General features: G+C 55.2%; 6 protein-coding genes across 6 annotated transcripts; 5 read left to right on the forward strand and 1 right to left on the reverse strand.

Moving 5' to 3' along the window:
• Positions 1-3,254: 3,254 nt before the first annotated feature.
• asaE-3 (MFS transporter asaE) lies at positions 3,255-4,620 on the forward strand (the record flags this gene model as incomplete). The annotated part of the gene is made up of 2 exons (XM_036645953.1): positions 3,255-3,690; positions 3,752-4,620. 2 exons carry the CDS (start codon positions 3,255-3,257, stop codon positions 4,618-4,620), a joined length of 1,305 nt encoding a protein of 434 aa, XP_036488234.1.
• Positions 4,621-5,921: 1,301 nt separating this feature from the next.
• Positions 5,922-7,993, forward strand: qutD-5 (Quinate permease; the record flags this gene model as incomplete). The annotated part of the gene is made up of 7 exons (XM_036645954.1): positions 5,922-6,022; positions 6,104-6,966; positions 7,053-7,258; positions 7,313-7,416; positions 7,501-7,527; positions 7,579-7,818; positions 7,888-7,993. The coding sequence occupies 7 exons, from the start codon at positions 5,922-5,924 to the stop codon at positions 7,991-7,993; spliced, it is 1,647 nt and encodes a 548-aa protein (XP_036488235.1).
• A 2,114-nt stretch (positions 7,994-10,107) lies between these two features.
• CGCS363_v014106 (uncharacterized protein) lies at positions 10,108-10,759 on the forward strand (the record flags this gene model as incomplete). The annotated part of the gene is made up of 3 exons (XM_036645955.1): positions 10,108-10,488; positions 10,546-10,683; positions 10,739-10,759. 3 exons carry the CDS (start codon positions 10,108-10,110, stop codon positions 10,757-10,759), a joined length of 540 nt encoding a protein of 179 aa, XP_036488232.1.
• Positions 10,760-11,490: 731 nt separating this feature from the next.
• Positions 11,491-11,931, forward strand: CGCS363_v014107 (uncharacterized protein; the record flags this gene model as incomplete). The annotated part of the gene is made up of 1 exon (XM_036645956.1): positions 11,491-11,931. One exon carries the CDS (start codon positions 11,491-11,493, stop codon positions 11,929-11,931), a length of 441 nt encoding a protein of 146 aa, XP_036488233.1.
• Positions 11,932-12,237: 306 nt separating this feature from the next.
• On the forward strand, positions 12,238-13,656 carry CGCS363_v014108 (uncharacterized protein; the record flags this gene model as incomplete). Its single annotated transcript, XM_036645957.1, has 1 exon — positions 12,238-13,656. One exon carries the CDS (start codon positions 12,238-12,240, stop codon positions 13,654-13,656), a length of 1,419 nt encoding a protein of 472 aa, XP_036488236.1.
• A 180-nt stretch (positions 13,657-13,836) lies between these two features.
• ZRA1-4 (ZEB2-regulated ABC transporter 1) lies at positions 13,837-18,455 on the reverse strand (the record flags this gene model as incomplete). The annotated part of the gene is made up of 3 exons (XM_036645958.1): positions 13,837-15,530; positions 15,584-17,654; positions 17,712-18,455. 3 exons carry the CDS (start codon positions 18,453-18,455, stop codon positions 13,837-13,839), a joined length of 4,509 nt encoding a protein of 1,502 aa, XP_036488623.1.
• Between the last annotated feature and the right edge of the window lie 1,206 nt (positions 18,456-19,661).

The raw sequence follows: 19,661 nt of genomic DNA on the forward strand, positions 1-19,661 counted from the left end.
ACGAACCAGGCCTTGTCGGAGGAGTTGCCGATGGCGAGGTCGAAGAAGGAGCTGACCTCGAAGTTGTAGCCGTACGAGCCGGTGACGTCGGGGGCGCCGAGGGAGGAGTTGGCGGCGGGCTCCCAGAGGGCGCCGAGGAAGGTCCACTCGGTCAGGTTGGAGGCGGGCGCGGAGTAGAGGGGGATGCGGGGGCCGATGAAGCCGGGGCGGGCGGCGCCGGGGAGCGTGGCGGGGACGTCGCCGGTCTTGAGGCCGGAGCCCAGGACCATGTAGTAGTGGGGCTCGGCGACCTGGAGCAGGGCGTCGAGGTCGGTGGAGGGGAAGAAGCTGGGGTCTCTGAAGCCGGTGACGTTCCAGCCCTCGGGGGGGCCGTAGATGACGGTGCCGACCTCCTGCCAGGTCTCGCCGTGGTCGTCGGAGGTGAACATGGCCTGGACCTCGGTGCCGGTGATGTAAGGCTGCTTCCAGTTCGTGGGCAGGGCGTGGATGCCGGTGCCGAACGTCAGGAGGGTCCCGTCGTTCTGGCCCTCGGTGTTGACCACCTGCGTGGTGCCGGTGAACTGCGAGAGGGGGCCAGAAGGGTATCTGCCGGCGGCGAGGGAAACAGACGAGTCGTTGGACCAGTCGCGGACGTCAGTCCAGTGGAAGAGGTCCTTGGACACGGCGTGGCCCCAGGAGACGTTGCCCCAGTTGACGTGGTTGGGATGGAACTGGTAGTGCAGGTGGTACGTCTCGGTGGCCGGGTCGTAGACGGCGCCGCAGGGGTCGTTCATCCAGCTGTGAGGCCCGAGGAAGTGCGAGCGCGGCCTCCAGCGCGTGAAGAGGGTGTTGTTGCCCGCCGTCGCGAGGTACTCGGGCGTGATGGTCGTCGGCACAGTCGCCGCCGCGGGGACCGCAATGGCCCCGAGCGACGCGATGGCCGTGAAGACGGCGCTACCCTTGAGAATTGCCATGCTGTGCTGTAGAGACTGGTAAATCCGCCGCTTGACGTCCCAGACATTCTGGACGGTGAACCGTGAGCGGTTCATCTTATATACCAACGAACCAGGCGGCGCGCATCAGACGATCCGACCCCATCCAATTCCCATTCCACCCGGGGAAGAGGCTGTCAGGCAGGCCGTCGATACGACGTCAGCCAGGGCCGGAGCCAAGATTGAGTCTCCGCCGTCAGACGCAAGGATACGGAGTCATGATCCCGGGCTACTGCGGCTCGGCGAAGCTGGTCATGACGAATTGACGATGGCTAGTCGAAGATTGCCTACTATGGGCACACGAGCCAAGGGAAAGGTCGTCCCTTGGACTGAAGTTGCGGGCCGAAAGGAACTGCACCACGCGGTCGGGAAGTCGCTGGTATGGGGATGGGAATCGCGGGGCGGCCAAGCCGGACTGGAGACGCGCTACCCCGGCGGCGGTGGGTAGTGGCACTGTTGGTGGTGTTGAAGGAGGGAGAAATTGCGGGAGATGCGGAGTCGCGGGGGTCGGTCGGGACATAGTTCGCTGAAACTCCTCGTGCGGATGGACTGGGGGAGAAAAAAAACAAACGGGCTGGCCTGGGCGTTTGTTTCTTGGCCTCATATCGTTGCTCTCCCATGCATGATAAGCAATAGCCCCAAGCATAGCTGCACGTCTTGCGTTCCCCGAAAGTCTCTGTCCAGCTAGGCCTCATCGTCCGACTGGCCAGCCACTGCTGCGATGCAAGAAGAAGCAGACCGGTAACCCAAAAAGGCGCGTAGCCAAACCACCAACTCCAACGTGGGCGCATGACTTCGTGGGGATTTGCAATTTCCAGCGGTGCTTTGCTCGCTGTTACCACACATGGGGGGGACGCAAGGTTAAACGGCCGAAGAATCGCCAGACCAGCCCCGCCGCTAGATGGATCTCGTTGGATCTGGCGCGAATTTTGGGGGCTGTCACGCGCCATGCCATTCCGACCTTGGTACATGTGCCAGCACCCTGTTCTTAACGGCGTCTTGTTTGCGTCGTTCGTACCAGTCAATCGGGTGGTTTCTGGCCCAAGCTCGCTGTCGTTCGGACGACTTCCACTGGGGCGATAGAGTTCTGCGGAGGCATTAAAATGAGTTTGCGGAGGCAGTGTGGGGGAATAGTGGGATGCAGAGTCAGGTTTTGTTGGTCATGAGCGCACTCAAGAATGCTTCCAGAACGAATGCAAGTGAGCTGATGGCCATCGCGAGCTGTCAAATTCTCGCTATATTTACTCATCAGTTCCGCCGGTCAGCCTCATCAGGTTTTGTCGCTAATGCGAAGCCGATCGGATGGTTCTAAAGTCGGTCAGTCGGCATTCGACAATGATGAGGAATCAGGCGGGACAGGGAGAGGGGGCGAGAACCCCCGGGTTTGCCGACGGAAGAACGCATCTCCGCAATCTTCTGATTTCTTCTTCTTCTCTTGTTAAGGGCGGAACTGTCAGTAAGTGAAAAGTGTTTTTGCCCGCAGAGTGTGTGCAAACCCAAAAGCTATAATCTACGAGCTATCGGTCATTTCCGCGAGTTGGAAGCGGAATCCCGGTTTTTGATCGGTCGAGTGGGGCCGATGCCCGTAATTTTGCGCGACCCGCATCACCGGGGCCGAGCGCCCAGTCTTCCGCTCGACAATCCGCAAGCCTTCGCCGGATCGTCATTCCAAGTTCCGGTGCGTTTCCGTAAATTTGCAGTCCAAGGGCGTGTTCCATCCTCGTAGAATTGTGGACTGAGCCAAGCAGCTCATTTTTCACTTGACCTTGGACCAGCAGCTTGCGTGAACGCAATTTTCAAGTAACTAGCACCATTATCAAAGTCGTACACTCCAAATGGATATGTCTGTCGTGGCTAAATGCTTTGGATTATAGAATTGCATCTTTGAAATCTCAAAATTTGTTCACCAAAACAAGTAGAAGCAAACCACCGGGAGACATACATGACACGCAGTCTTGAAAAGCCAATGGAGGCATCGGACCGCAGCCCACGGAGTCCACGGAGTGGAGTGATCTTATCTTTACAGACCTGGATAAAAATTCAGAGCCTCATCATGAGTTGCACTCAATGGCACTCGGCTATGCAAGCTGGAGATCATGACGGAGGAATGCTGCCTTACCCCGCTTGCTCGTGCCAGCGGATCTCTTATCACCTGCGGCGACACGTGGCTAGCATGGGACGTCCCGCCATCGCTTGGGCAAGTCCGACTTCCAAGATTCGTTCGACGTCTATCGCGACGTCTCGAAGATACCCTCAAGACGATCACGGAAGATTGAGTACGCCATGACTTCCGCAGAACCCGAAACTATCATGCTAAGGACCCTCACCGAGGGAGTCCCCGAAGCAACACAAGAACCAGCTTCAAACGCAGTCTCCCAGCTTCCCAACTGCCCAAATGGAGGCAGAGCCTGGCTAAAAGTGGGTGGCTCTTGGCTCATTTTCATGAACACTTACGGTATCGCGGCGACGTACGGTGCCTACCAGGCGTACTATCAAACCGATAAACTCGCCTCAAGCTCGCCTTCGGCGATATCATGGATCGGCACTACTCAAGTCTTTCTCCTGGGCTTCACCGGTATTCTCGCAGGTCCTCTGTACGACAATGGATACATGAGAAGTCTGCTCGCCATCGGCGGCTTCCTCGTCGTGTTTGGCTTCTTCATGCTCAGCATTGCAGCTGAGTATTTTCACATTGTTCTCTCGCAGGGTATTTGCATCGGTATCGGCAAGTAGTGAAGCATCCGCGGTATCTGATATTCATGCAGCTAACGCAGTGTTAGGAAGCGGTTTACTTTACGTACCTGGCGTCTCGATCGTTTCCAATGCCTTCACCACCAAGCGCCCCATCGCCACTGGCATCGCAGCAACCGGATCAGCCGTAGGCGGGGTCCTATTCCCCATCCTATTCCGAAATCTCGAGCCGCGCATGGGATTTCCCTGGGTCAATCGTATTTTCGGCATCTTGGTCCTTGTCACCTCCCTCTTCGCCCTCATCCTCCTCCGCCCAGATCCCATCCAAAGTTCTCCCCGCAGGCGCGGTGGCGAGCTACTAGACTCCTCAGCACTAAAAGACATACCCTACCTCTTCTTCTGCCTGGGCCTCTTCTTCGTCGAGCTCGGCTACTGGATACCGCCCTTCATCGTCGCCCCCTACGCCCAGATCTCCCTCGGCACAAGCGCCGACTTCGCCTTCTACCTGTTAGCATACATGAACGCCGGCTCGCTAGCCGGACGCATCCTCCCCGCATGGATCGCGCAAGTCCGCACCATCGGGCCCGTGTGGGTCCTGATAGTCGGGTGCCTGAGTCTCGGGGCGCTGATCCTGGGCTGGATTGGCATCCGCGATGTGACGGGCATAACCATCTGGGGCGTCTCAGTTGGGTTCATGTCCGGGATCGCTGTGGCCTTGCCGAATGCTATTGTGCCGAGGCTCGCGCCGTATGCCAACGTTGTCGGGGCTAGGACGGGGATGATGTGGTGTTTTGTTGCGTTTGCGGCGTTGATTGGGGCGCCGATTGCGGGGGTTCTTGTCGATACTACGACGAATGATTATAGCCGCGGTCAGCTCTTTAGCGGGTTGAGTATATGCTTGGGAGCGGCGCTGCTCTGTGTACCAGCTGTCCATGTTGCTAGAAGAAAGGAAGAGTAAGATATCAGGCATCGTGATATCACCTGGAAGGCTAGGTTCTTTCGCTGTCGCTTGATGAAACTCGATTCTTTCGCTTCCGGCGACAGTATGCTTTCAATTGGAACCTCATATATTCATTACTGCGTAGTAAGAATTCTGTTAAGCGGCCTGCAGGAACATCACTAGACTTGGCGATGAGTGGGTTTTGCTTCGGGGGAGATGATTTTGTTTCTATCTACGATGTTTTCTTCTCTGTTTGCATGTAATCAGCTCCACGTGAATGTCCTTGTCGGATTAAAGGACGTGCCGCCGACTAAACAAAACCAACAACACTACCACGTGCTTTTGCTGTACCTGCATCGTGAACAATCGTTGGCATTAGGTTCGGAACTTCTCCGCGACGGTATTAAAGGCAAGTGGGGGTGGAGACCAGGACACCGGGGATGCGTTTCAAGGTGAGCAGGGTTGTTGACAAACCAACTTCAAATCAGACAACATGGCAAGCAGTGTGTATTTTCTATCTTTCAATAAAGTGAAGATATTCATTAAAATTTCCTAGTTCCATGTCGTGATAGCTGTAGATATTGTCGCTCCCCAAGGTCTTGACATGTGTCAAAAGAAACAAGTCTTTTCAAACTATTTGGGAACAGTCAGACATATCAAAACTGAGCTGATCGTGTTCAACCGTCCCAAGAATGTTTGAGCATACCTTAATTCTGGGTGGACGCTTTACCTTGAATTCCTCACCGCTCGGCCATGATTTTCTCGCTCACCACCCCAGCCACCGAGCCAGGAACGGGATCGAACTGTCCAATCCTGACGGCACTCAGCTCCAACAACCCCACCATCGCCAGGCCCTTCTCCAATTGCCACGCCGTTTTCTCACCAGCTTCCCTGCCCCTCGGGTCAGGTCGGCCCCATTGGTGCAACTCTGCCTTGGAAATTCGTCGGTGTCGGGTTAATGAGGGCGACGTGCGCGGCCACACAAACCCCTGCCATCTCCAAAACCAGAGTGCCAGACTCGCGAGGCAGGCGCGCCATTCCCCAGATTTCCCCCGCACCCATGGACCGAGTGTGGGACGGGGGGAAGGGTGATCTTCTGCGGGGATAAGTAGCGGAAATCGAGGATGAACCTCGTCTTCCTCGGAACCTTCTCCTGCTTTTGCTCACTTTTTTGTTTCTTTCCTGCAATGCGCGCGTGATTGTATGCAGCTGGCCAAGGTCTTCAAAGCTTAAATCAGACTCGCATACAGCTTTGAAGCTTGTCGCAACGTTTCAACCAACCCAGCCAGCCTCTTAGGGCTCACCAATAGTAACGCAGGATGGGCGGCTTTCGCGCGGTCGAGGATCGGCCCACGCCGAAGGAGGTGTACAATTGGCGCCTCTACATCGAGTCTGCGATTATTGCGACAGGATCCCTGCTGTATGTTCCTAAGCTTTTTGGTCCAAGTTACCCGCAGAGAAGACTGAAGATAATGGGCCCTCACTAATGCTTTCTGCCTAGGTTTGGATACGACTCGGCGTTCATCGGAACAACGATCGCGCGAGCAAGTTTCGTGCGAGACTTCGGCATCACTTCGGCTACGTCGAAAGAGATATCGTCAAACATCACTTCGGCTTTCCAGGCCGGCGCTCTCGGCGGCGCGCTCATGTGCTTCTTTAGTATGAAGGCGCAGCTATCTCGTAACGATGAAGCCAGGCTAACTGTCAAAGTCACCGAATATGTCGGCCGTAAATGGGCCCTCATCATCAGCAATCTGGTCTTCCTTGCAGGCGCGATTCCCATGGTCGCTGCCACGAACGATTTAGCATCAATGTATGCCGGCCGAGCTTTGACCGGCTGGGGCTGCGGCGTGATAACTGCGACTGTGCCGTCCTATATCGCCGAACTATCGATTCCCTCAATTCGTGGTATCCTCACCGGCCTATTTGAAGTCACATACCAGACCGGCTCTCTCATCGGTTTCTGGATTAACTACGGTATTAACCAAAACATGAACCCGAACAGCTCCGCTTCCTGGCGCCTGCCCATGGCTATCCAGCTCATCCCTGCAGGTGGCTTGCTCATCGGAGGTTTCTTCCTGCACGAGTCGCCGCTGTGGCTTTACAGAAAGGGACGAGAGGAAGAGGGAGCAAAGGTCCTCGTGGCGCTCCGACATCTTCCGGAAGACCATCAGTACATGCGAGAAGAGGTGGAAATGATCCGCGCTAGACTTGCTGAGGAAGCGGCCGTCGCGAAGGCTTATGGTAACGGGTTCTGGGCATACATCCGCGGCTCTCTGTCTGAGTTGTCGCGAAAGGGCATGTGGAACCGCCTTCTGCTTGTGTTTGCTGCCTTCACTTTGCAGAACATGTCTGGTGCCGCAGGTAAGTTTGAAGCATTCCTGGCCACAAATATTCTCTACATCTGTCGCGTTTCATGCCGAAATCGACAGTCTCTAACACACTGTCAGCTATCAACTACTACTCTCCAACACTCTTCGGCTCTATTGGTATCTCCGACGTAGCTTTGTACACCGGAATCTATGGTTTGGTCAAGGCCGTTGCCTCTATCATCTTCTATGGAGCTCTCATCGACATTTGGGGTCGCCGTCGACCAACGATCATATCTTCACTAGCGTGTTCACTTTGCCTGTGGTTTGTCGGTGCTTATGTAAAGGTAAGCCTCTTCTGGAAGATCACGAAATCCTGGTTTAGCCTCTAACAGCTTCAGGTCGGAAACCCGGCCCCAATCATTGCTGCAGGTGGTGAACTCTCGTCGTCCACTAAGTCTGGTGGCCAAGCTGCTACTGCGGCTATTATGATTTATTCCGTCTTGTGAGTTTATTTCGTCTCTAAGTCGTAACTTCAGCCCTGAAATTGCATAAACAATTAACGTTAAGCTAACACGTGCTCCCCTAGTTGGTCTTTCGGTCTCAACGGTATTCCGTAAGTCGCGACTAAGTGCAATTGCGTGACGGCAATACTAACTCCTCTTAGTTGGATCGTTTCGGCTGAGATCTTCCCCGGCGCCCTTCGAAATCTTACGGGAACCTTCGCGGCCTTCACCCAGTGGCTCATTCAGTTCATCATCACGAAAGCGTTGCCGTACATTTTCAGCAGTCTAGACTACGGCGTATGGTTCTTCTTTGCCTGCTGGATGCTGACGGCCACCATCTGGGCATTCTTCTTCCTTCCTGAGACCAAGGGTGTCACGATTGACCAGATGGATACACTATTGTATGTTCTCATCTGCTTCCCCCAAAGGCTGTGTGTATCTCGGTGCAACTAGCTAACTCTACAACTTAGTGGGTATGAAGGTGATCGTCAGGTTCACAGCCAACAGGCGAAGGCGGATGATAGGAAGAGTCTAGACCAGAATATTCGTGAGGTCGACCGTGTCGACGAAGCGTAATGTGCCTCAAGTTAGGATTTAGCAGCGCTGCACACCCTTAAGGACATATCCGGAACTTATCTAAATGCCGCCGGCATATAGTTGGGATGACCCGGCGCAAGTGGGATTCAGCTTGCCGTATTTCCGACCACGCGTCACGCCGAAAGTGGTATGGTGATCTGCCGCCTGCACGTACTATGCAGCAAGCCTCAAATTATAATTCTGCCCGCATCGTCGCTTTGAGCGCCTTGAGAATGTTGCGCATGAGACAGGCGCGGGAAGTTGCAGTCCCGTTGTCCTGAGACTCAACGCTCGTTAATAAGCTCCGACTAGCGCCGGGGTGGCCCTCAACCTAGAACGCGCGCGCGCTTGAAACGGGGGGCAAGTGATGAGACGGTACGCCTTACTTACGGCTAGACCTGCTTTTGTGCTGGTTGACGCGCAATGAACAGACCAGATCGGATTGACGAGTAAGGGCGTTTTAGTCATGGCTCGTAATGAGAGAATAATGCGAAGGAAGATTTGAGTCGTTAACGGAGCCGAGCGGTCGGAGAGGGATCGACGGTGCAGTGAACGGCACATCATTGGCAGCTCTTGGCGACGGACCTTTCTTGGCGGTGTTGTTTGGACGGACGGAGATCATGTGGTAACATTGTCGTGAGCACAATCTTCAGACGATGATCGGTAGATCACCCAGGACACAACCTGGTCAACGACACCAAGGACTCAACGCCTGCCTCTAATCTCCTTGCCTAATTACCCCTTGCTGCATTGCAGCGTCATAAGAAGTTAGCGGGCGATAAGCTTAATCCTCCAACATGGCTAAAACAACGATGAAAAAGAAGCTTAGGGCTTTCGGCACTAGTCAGGAGTTTATGTCGCGAGAATTATGTCAAGTCCCGATAGCTTAAACTTTCTTTACTCCACCTTGCCGCGGGGAAGGCGGCAACGCGGAGAAAAGGTGGAGGCCGGCCGCACGCCTCGCAGGGCGGCGGGAGCCGCGAGTAGCGTGTTTACAGTCTGCCAGACACCGGATGAGCATCCGCTACTCACTTTGTCCTGGTACGGATGTGGAGCCTCGTTTTCGGGGGCCCAAGTGGAGGGTGCCCTGCTATTCGTTTGGAGAAGCCCGACGTAGGCCTCATGTTACGAATGCGGTCTGACGGACCATGCAAGAGGCATCTTTTGCCCTGATATGATCGCCCTGATCTGCAGAGTTCGTCCCAGTCGACCGGCGACTTTGTGGCGCCACGGTCTCGGTAACCGGAATGAAGTGATTCTGCCCCCGTGACCTCCTTCTCTATGAGCAAATTCTGACTCTCACGACATGCCGCAGATCATCGTGATTACCTGATGTGGTGTAAACCTCGGGTTATGCGAGGCGGCCGGATTTCAGATTGCTTTCTACTAGGTCATTGAGATGAAGCGTGACATCTTCAGTTTACTTCCCGCTTCGCAGGAAGCTATCACCAACTTGGCCCTAGTGTGGCTTCCATCTCGAATCCAGCCAAGTTTGTTTCCTCCTGCCTTGCTGCACCCTATGAACGGACAGGTTCGCGTCAAACAGCGCAATCGCGGCCGAGCGAGAGAGCCACGTATCTTGGCATCTAAAGTGGAATAATGTCCCGAAAGCTTAGAAAGGGAAACGGGCCTTGGCATCTAGGTTCAGCCCAAAACACATGTGCGGCTAAACTTTCTTCGTCTCGACTCCACCCAAAAGCTTGTCGCTTGTCAATACTTCCTGACTTCGGACGAGAGAGCGGGCGCAATCGCCGTGTGGGTTGCGACACTCCGGGAGCTTCAATCACGGAAGAGCGAAACGATCTCGAAAGCATCGCGGCTGAAGGACTCGGAGCCATCCTGCGGTGGGTGATGGCCAGATGGCTCGATGGCCCTCGGACAACGGCGCATGTGCTCCTCCATTAGAGATGATGACTCGCAAATGGTGATCTCGGGACAGTCAACGGATTCTCTATATATATGACCCGGAAATCGCCCATCTCCTCGGGAATACGCAACACTCTCATCAGGCTTTCACGTCTTTCACGTCTTGCATCCATCGGCTGGTCCCTCATCATCTAATCCTATTGGTTTATCATTAATACCACTCGGTCCTCCTTTAGAAACCTTTCAAAATGCGTTTCACTCAGCTCATCCTCTCCATCTTCCTCTTCTTCTCCTTCGTCGCTGCCCTGCCAGTACCTGCACAGGCGGATGGAGAAGCTCTTGAGGCATTAGAGGCGCGGGCCAATAACGGCGGCAAGAAGGGTGGTGGCGGCAACAAGGGTAGCTCCAAGTCAACTTCCAAGGAGGTCAAGGGCATCGACAAGAACATCAACATCCAGAAGAACGAATCCAAGGATGTGAAGAAGGTTCAGAAGGCTGAGGGAACCAAGAACTTCCCTAAGGAGAAGGCCAACCTCCAAAAAGACATCAAGGCTGGACAGAAGCAACGTGCTCAGAACCAGAAGAACGCCGACCCCAAGAACAAGCAACTGAACGATGGCCTGAAGAAGGTGAGATATCTCGGAAATGCAAACCATGCGATCTCAGTACTAATATTGGAACTTTAGGTTCAAGGTGCCCAAGCAAAGGAGTCTAAGCAAGCCAAGGGCCTGACCGGCAACCCTAAGAAGGACAACGCCACCCTCAACAAGCTTGGTGGCGAGTTCAAGGACGGCCGCAAGCAGAATGAGAAGAACAAGCAAGCCGTAAGTCTCTGCACATGCCCTGAGGCAACAGAATCTGAGACTGATGCAATTATAGGCCAAGAAGGGCGGCAAATAGATGCGAGGCCGTATAGACGTGAACATCTCTGTGGGAACCTACGGAATAGCTTCGTGCGGGACGACTTATGTCGGGATGGCGATGGCGGAGTTCAAAAGATGTAATTTGAGACAGTCCAGCGTCGAAGACCTCTAAAATGAGATTGCGCCGTGCGCTACCTCTCACGTGGTGCTGTGAATTTGCTGGTGATGTCTGGTGATTTGAAGGTTCGAATATTTGGTCTCTGATGCTACCGGGATATTGCGAGACTGAGTAGCGGTAAGTGATCAGGCAAACCAAGCATTCGCAGGGCAGGTGAGATAAGTGTCACCTGACAAGTGAGGTCTGTCTCAAGTAACATCGTAAACCATGAACCAAGCCTGAGAATTTAACCCATCATTACCTTTGTTGGTGTACAGTGTCTGCCCAATTTGGCATTGATGACCTTGAATCGCACTCCGAACAAATATATTAATATGATCTTGTGATGTTGTATACAGTGAATTGCCTGATGTTCACGAAATTCGGCGATGAGAACCCCAGCTTGGCAAGCCCCAGTCCTGTTGGTGCTCAATCACAGGGCACCAACAAGTCGAACCATTTACTCGGCTGCCAAAACCCCCCAGTCGATACAAAAAGCCCCACGGATTACATCATTCTGCAAAACATAGTCAGCTGACCCAGAAGAAAAGAGGTGATCCGGCAGTTGGGAAACATTTCCTCCGCCGGTAGCTCCGTTCACAAACCGCGACATGGCGTCTTCTCGGCCGAACCCACATGCATCCTTCCAGATCCCTGACCACATCAGACGCCATGTGAATCCATTCTATGGCCGCAGGACCAATGGATGTGATACCTGCGGCTTCAAGCCAGAAAGTACCTCGAACCTAAGTCGTGAGCACGGCCTAAGGACCTGGACCGATGCTTCCCTATACTGCAACTTCTGTCATCTCATCGTCGCTCTGCAAAATGAGCTCAAGACAAAGCACGCGATCGACTTTGCAGACCTTGACAAAGGCAAAATTGCTGTGTACAGTCGCAACGCTCGCGACGGTCGCAAACAATTCCTCCTGGGCCCCAATACGCCAGACATGAACACGCCTCCAGCTGAGCGGGAGACAATCTTCTTTTACAACTTTCCCGGTATGTTGCAATTCTTTATGAAGGTTTTCCTGCAAGTGAACTCGGCATAAATGCACGTTGTACTTATCCTTGAACTAGATTCTCGGTTTCCATGGGAGGGTATCCCTTATAACCGTGACATGTCGGACACTGCTGGCTCAGAAGAATGCCTTCTTCTTTTGAAACATTGGATGGAAAATTGTCAGGCTTCACACACCGATTGCTCGCCTTCAGACCACCCTCTTCCGACCAGAGTCCTCGATGTCACCGCCAACGCCCCAAAGCTTGTCATCACGGCAAACCTGTCGCAAAAAGACGAAAGGTACATTGCATTAAGCCACTGCTGGGGGGCATCTCAGCCACTCAGAACCTTGAAGATGAACATCGGGCTGCATCAGGGCGGGATCGATCTCAGCAGCATGCCGCAAACCTTCAAAGATGCCGTCGCCGTGACACGATATCTGGGCATGCGATATATCTGGATCGACTCCCTCTGCATCGTGCAAGACGACGTCCTGGACTGGGAGCACGAAGCCGCCAGGATGGCTGACGTCTATGGTTTCGCCTATCTGGTTCTGGGAGCATCGTCTGCGTCTGACGGTACGAAGGGCTTCCTGGGCCGCCGCACTCATATCCGTGGCAGCGTGACGGTTCCCTGCTCAGCGAGCCCGCGCAAATTCAGCAAAATTCACTATCGGCCGGTGTTGGACCACAGCAAGGCGCTGTTCTCGGCGAACTTTGACGGTCCATTGTCAGAGCGGGGATGGGCATTCCAAGAGAGGGCTGTGGCGAAGCGCTTCGTTTCATTCGGCGAGTTTGAGCTCCAGTGGGCGTGTCGCTCACTTGAAGACTGCGAATGCGACGAGTTCGACCTCAGAAAATCCCAAGTGGGTATAGAAGGGAATAACAGCTGGAGGTTTAGGGGTTCGGTGGGAATACACTCCAAAGGAGATGGAATGTCGACGCAAGATGCCCATCATTTCCATCGTCAATGGAGGAAATCGGTAGTCACACCCTATTCAGGGCGCAAGCTTACCTTCCAAGCGGACAAGCTGGTCGCTTTGTCGGCGATCTCCCGAGTCTTCCAAGAGCGGGTGGATGACGAGTTCCTCGCGGGATTGTGGAGGAGGGAACTGGTTCATGATCTAAGCTGGAACAGATCTCGGGTAGAGGAGTCAAGGGGATGTCCTAACGCGCCGTCATGGAGTTGGGCTTCTATCGACGGTGCCGTTTCCTGGTGGAAATCCTCCTTCGTTGAATCATTGAGACACACGGAGCCTTGCCAAGTCATCGAAGCAGAATGCACTGCGGCCTTTGAGGTTAATCCCTTCGGGTCTGTGGAAAGCGGATATGTCATCCTGGAAGGTCTTCTGATCAAGGTCACTGCAAAATATCTCCACAATCCACCGCCGTCGCAGGAGGGCCGGCACTACTTTTTGACTGAATGGCCCGCTGGGGAGTTCTATGCAGATTCGTTTCTAGGAACTGCCGATGTTGAGCTGAATGGCGAGATTGTCGATACCGCTATCCGAGGCACATCTTCCAGTGCGAACTATCGACAAGAAGGGGTTGAATATCCCGTCTGGTGCTTGCTTTTGACCACAGGATATCTCGGGCGCATAGAAAACTACGAAAAGTATGCTTACGTGCTGGTGCTCGGGCGATCAGTTTCCCGACCGCGTGCGTTTGAAAGAGTTGGGCTGATGGTTCTCAAGTTGGGCAAGGAATCATTGTCGAGCTTCCTTTCGCCAGGCTTCTTCTCAACTTGGCGCAAAGAAAGAATTGCCATAATATAGCATAATTGTAGGGCACACAAATGAAGGAAGCGTCTGATGGAAAGTCTTGTTTATTCTATACTAATGATGGGATACCTCCTTAAAAAGCAACGCTCGCTACATGAATTTGTAAAAGACTATTAGAGCTTATATCTGGACACTTTATGTCCTCATTGATCTGTAATCATTCCAGGATCGCACTCATTGAGTGGCGGGACCCTTTCCCTTGGACTCCTTCTTCGTCTTGGACGAGCCAGAGTTCCACTTCTTGACGCGGACAAGGTAGTAAGACACAACAGCAACAAAGATGTTGAAGAAGATGAAGGCCCACATGATGCCAAAGTTGCGCCAGCGCTCGTCGTAGAAGATATTGCTGCCGGAGAGGTACTGGTCGGCGTTGCTGAGCGAGCAGTACCGGCACGACTCGGTGGCGTCGGGGTTCTGTAGCTGGCCGGGCGCCATCTTGAGGTAGTCGGCGAGGTACTCGCCGCAGGTCTGGTTGGCGGGCGGGTTGATGACGGACGTCTCGTCCGCGGAGCAAGTGACGGGACGGCCGTGCAGCTGGGTGGAGACGATGCCGGCGACCCAGTAGGTGAACGGTGAGACGCGGTACATGAAGATCCAGAAGCCGGGGAGGGCAGTGGGAGACTGCAGGACACCGCAGAAGGTCAAGCTCATGAGGACGAGAAGGGTGACGACGCCGGAGGCGGTGAGGGCGTCGGGGAAGGCGGCGATGGTCATGTGCGCGAAGGAGGAGGCGTAGACGAGGAGCTGGATGGCGAAGAGCAGGACGGTGACCTGGCGGACGGAGCTCTGGATGCCGATGACCGGGTAGTAGAAGCAGGCGAAGATCAGGATGCCGGTGACGATCTGGTAGGGGATCTCGACGATGATGTTGGCGAACATGAAGGCCTTCCAGGAGTAGGCCTTGCTGGGGCGCTCGCGGACCTCGTAGAGGGATCGCTGGGTGACGAAGTGCGGCTGGATCTGCTGGACGATGGTGGAGAAGATGGTGATGATCATGAAGACGGCGAAGACGACGTTCTGCATGCCGGCCATGGTGCCGTTGGCCTTGTAGAAGGAGAAGCCGACAAAGAGACCGGCGGCGATGCCGAGAACGAACTTGGCGAAGACGTAGTTGGGCATGCGCCAGTATTGCTGGAAGACGCGGACGGTGACCTCGGTGAGCTGGGTGGTGAAGGGCATAGCGAACTCTGAGTGAGCGCCAGCTTCCTCGGTGCCGGCGACCTGCTCGTTGGCCTTCTCGAGGTGGATGCGCTCGAGTTCGGCAGAGACACCGGTGCGCTCTTCGCTCGACTTCCAGACGCTGTGCCAGTCCTCTCCGCGCGAGTTGGTGCCGTTGTTGACAATTTCAAGCATGTACTCGGCAGGGTTCTCATCGTCGTCACACTTGCGAGCACCGTGGGACTCGAAGTAGTTCAGAAGAGTGCGCGAGTTGTCGCCGATATCGCCAAAGTACACAGTCTTGCCGCCACGGGCAAGGAAGAGCAGACGGTCGAATTGCTGGAAGAGGATAGCGCTGGGCTGGTGGACGGTGCAGAGGACGGCTTGGCCGGCGTCGGCAAGCTTGCGGAGGAAGGCGCAGATAGCCCAGGAGCTCTGGGAGTCGAGACCACTAGTAGGCTCATCGAGGAACAGAAGAAGCTTAGGCTTGGCTGCGAGTTCGACGCCGATGGTGAGGAGCTTGCGCTGCTCGACGTTGAGGCCTTCACCGGGGACACCGACGACGGCGTCGGCGAAGTCGCGCATGTTGAGCATGTCGATGACCTCTTCGACGAAGGCGTACTTCTCCTCTTTGCTGACGGTCTTGGGCTGGCGGAGCATGGCGCTGAAGCGCAAGCTCTCACGGACGGTTGCGGTAGCCAAGTGGAGATCTGGGAGATGTTAGCAATTATGTTTGAGTGGGGGTGAGGAAGAGGCTGCTTACCCTGCTGCTGAACGTAGCCAGTCTTGCGCTGGAAGCTGGCGTCGAGAGGCTTGCCGTTGACGAACATGTCACCAGTGATGACACCCATAGTAGTGCGCTGAGCGAGGACATCGAGAAGAGTAGTCTTACCGGCGCCACTGACACCCATGAGAGCAGTAAGAGTTCCAGGCTTGACCCAGCCGTCGACGTGATCAAGCAACCGACGGGGCTCTCCCTTGATCTCAATGTCGTAGACGACGTCCCTCCAGGTGAAGATGTCCTTCTGGGGCGGGATGGAGCTGACGTTGGCATCGGGCTCGCTGTTCTTGCTCTTGACCGGGACGGCCATCTCCTCGTTGGAAACACTGCGGTTGACGCCGTCCTGGAGGTAGGCGGGAACGTGGCCGCGCTGGAAGACGAGGACCTCGGCGGAGCTGGTGGTGGCGGAGTTGAGCTCGGTGGCGACGAAGTAGATGATCATGAAGAAGAACAGGAAAGCGAGCAGAATGCCAAAGTTCCTCCAGACGTGGGAGTAGTAGTACTGGTAGTTGGTGTTGATGAAGGCGTCGCCGCTAACAGTGCGCTGGCCAGCGATGGCGCCGACGGCAGAGCAGATCCAGGAGTCGCCGTTGAGGGGGGTGTACGAGGGGATGATTTCCGAGCAGGTGAACTCGCGACCGTGGAACTCGTTGGCGATGAGGATCTCGAAGGCGTAGAAGATGGGGTTAATCCATCGGATCCAGCCAAACCAGTCGACCATCTGGGGAACGCGAACAACGAAGCCGGTGTAGATGACGAGAGCTAGGACCAGGACACCAGCAAGCATCATAGCCTGCGACACGGTCTTGGTAATGGCAGCCATTGTTCTGAAAACGGCACTCATGACGAAGGTGGAGATGTAGGTGATCAGGAAGTACAGGAAGAACTGGCCAGGCTCACGTCGCAGTCCGGCGAGGAAGTAGAGCACGAGGTTGAAGGTTGTTGCCGTGATGAACTTGATCGGGATATCTGCAGTGATTCCGGCGATGGCTTCAGCGGCAGGATGGTAGAAGGCGTAAGAGGCGTGCTTTTCGACGATTGGACGTTGATCGTAGAGACTGTTGATCTCGGAGATGGCAGTGAGAGCGTTCATGAGGATAGCCTGGAAGAGAACAGAGCCCTTAGCGTAGAAACCGGAAGTAGAGTCAGGAGTGCCGTAGAAGACCGAGCCGATGATGAGAGCCATCATGAGGTTGATGACTGCGGATGTTGCTGTTGCCGACATGTCGTTCCATATCCTCTGGTAGGCGCGCTTGGTGGTCAGGCCAACCTGCATCGTCATGGAGATGGTGTAGGGAGACTTGGGGCGGACGTGCTTCGCCTGCCTCTCGTTCTTCATCTGCCGCATCTCGGTGAGAGCCTGGCTGTTGGAGTCCATGGGGTAGGCCTCCTGGTGCAGCTCAATCTCCTGGCGGAGAGCGGCGTACTCAGGGGACTGACGCCAGTACATCTCAAAGTCCTCAGGCGTGCGAGGGACCTGATTCTCCATGCCTGGGCGGGCACGGCGCTCCTGGGGGTTGGTGACGGAGGTAAGGAAGTCACCGGTGGTCTGGCGCTGAGGGCACTCCCATCCCATGCGTTCGAAGTACGCCTTGGCAGCGCTGGCAGGGCCGAAGTAGATCTGGCGACCCTCGTAGAGGACGACGGCCTTGTCGAAGAGGTCGTAGATGGCCTGGGAGGCCTGGTAGATGGCGACGGCGTTGGCGCTGCCGGTGAAGTCGGAGGCGAGGCGGAGAGCCTGGACGAACTTCAGAGCGGTCGCGGAGTCCAGGCCGCGGGTGCTGTTGTCCCACGCGCACATGGGGGATCCGGCGAGCATCATCTCGGCGATACTGACACGCTTGCGCTCACCGCCAGAGACGCCGCGGACGAAGTCGTTGCCGACCTTGGTGTTGTAGGTGTGGCTGAGACCGCAGACGGCCATGACGATCTGGGCGGCCTTCTTGGACATCTCATCGCGGGTCATGCCCTGGAGTCTTTTGGAGGGTGTGCGGACGGCGGCGGCGAACTCGAGGGTTTGGCCGACCGTGAGATGGGGGAAGTGCTTGTCAACCTGTGAAAGATGCGTTAGCTAGATGTCAGAAATGAGATAGTGGATGAAGCGACGAACCTCTTGGTTGTAGACAGTCTCGCCCTTGAACTCCTTGACCATCCTCTTCTGAGGGATACCGTTGTAGTGGATGACAGAGTCGTGTCCCAAGCTCAGACCGTGAAGCTCACCGGTCATGGTCTTGAGCAGGGTACTGCATCCGGATCCGGGACGGCCCAGAACGATCAGAAGCTCGCCGCTGTTGAGGAGACCATCAAAGTTGTGGAGGATCCTCTTCGGCTCCTTCTTGCCGAAGCTCAGGTGCTCGCCGATCCTCAGGGGCGCCGCGAGGAATGAGCCCACGGTCTGCTGGAGCTGCAGGGCGGCACCTGTTCCGGAGACGTTGAGATCCTTGTAGGCGACACCGGCCTTCTTGATGCTGATGCCCTCGTTGGACATCTGCTGCATGATCCTCTGCAGCCATTTTGAGAGGTCGAAGGACTTACTAGTGGGGTCGAGAGAGGGATCGTTGGTTGCGATGTTGGAGAGTTGCGGCTCGCCGAAGCTGACGCCGCTCTGGCGCCGTGACAGGGTGGTTGCGATTCTCTGAAGCTCTCTCCTGTCCTCCTCCTCAATCATCATGGTGTCGCGGTGGGTATCTCTCGTAGGGCTGGACAGGGTGGCATTGTCGTCTGATGAGTCGCCATTGTTCTTGCCGGTGTTGATGGGGGCGAAGCCGGCCTCCCATTGTTCTGATGAGGCTCTGCCGTTCATTGTGATAGAGGAGCCTGTTGAGTCTCGTGTGTCGGTTCGTTGTTGTGCCATGGTTGGGGGTGTATTGCCAATGGCTAAGCTCAAGTGAGCTTGATATTATTAAGTAGTATTTGATCTTTGAACAGTGTGATTGGTGATCTGTGTGTTTGATGTCGATGTATCGTGTAAGTTGAAACGTTCACAGACGGTTACACTCGATAATTGTTGATGAGATCTGGGGAAGTAACAAGAACGATAGCATGAATGGGATGACTGTGTTATTATATCAAAGAAGGCAGACGCGAGAGAAGTGTGCGTTTGCGGACATGAACCAACACCGGGGCCACCGAATAAGGCGCCGCAAGCCCGCCAAGCCCAGCCCATCTTTCCCCCAGCGCTGAAGTTTGTTGCTGGTACGCGGCCGAGTCAACAATCGACTCAAGCTGTGTTGTGTGTGTGCGGAGTTCGCAGAGCACCCGCCCGACCGCCGGCCCCGGTGAAGTGGCAATGAGGTCATGCCCCTGTAGTTCCCGCCCGACGACCCTTCTCACCACCCCGAAACTGTTCCATTTGCGGGAAGGGCTGGATATGTCAGCCCGTCTGATGTGTGTGTGCATCTGTATGCGTGGGTGGTCCCGTCTTCTCCTGTGGCACGGTCTGTAGGCTGGCCGCTCCCGCGTTCCCAGCACCATGGATTACGGTCCGGGCGGGGTGTTGAAGGCACAGCTCGAGTCCGCAACCCGTCGTCGGGGAGCTCCAAGGCCCCGAGAGGTGCTTACCGTAAGCCACGCAGGAGCCGCGCCGCGGCCCCAGAGACGAGTCAGGGTCATTGGCTAGGCCTGTTGCGGCGGTGCGATCTGCTGGAATTCGGCCGAGGTGTCCTGAACTGTGTTAACCATGTTCCGATTGCATCATGGTGGCCCCCCATTAGGCATTAGCCCACGGCACTCGTAAATATGACTGGTTAGTGGATTGTTCCCCTTTTCTCTCTTTGGTCCGTAAGTCCGTATATCTCTCTGCCCTGCACTGCTCGTAAATCTTGAGTTGCAGTGATTTCCACTTTCCGCTGGCGGACCCTCTTTCGGGAGATTCGCGTTCTCGGCAGGGCTGCTGCTGTTGCAGCGGCTGTCAAATACGCACCGATGTGATGAGGCTTACCAACAATTGAACCTCCCCGACTGCGGATTTGACTGGTTTTTTTTGCAGTGGATCCGTCGGACTTTGGGGGAGATAGGGGTTGCGATATGTAAACAAGCCAGATCACTTTGCTTACCATGT

The sequence above is a fragment of the Colletotrichum siamense genome (genome assembly GCF_013390195.1).
Source record: "Colletotrichum siamense strain Cg363 chromosome Unknown KSG_Cg363_contig10, whole genome shotgun sequence".
In the NCBI taxonomy this organism is placed as follows: Eukaryota; Fungi; Ascomycota; class Sordariomycetes; order Glomerellales; family Glomerellaceae; genus Colletotrichum; species Colletotrichum siamense.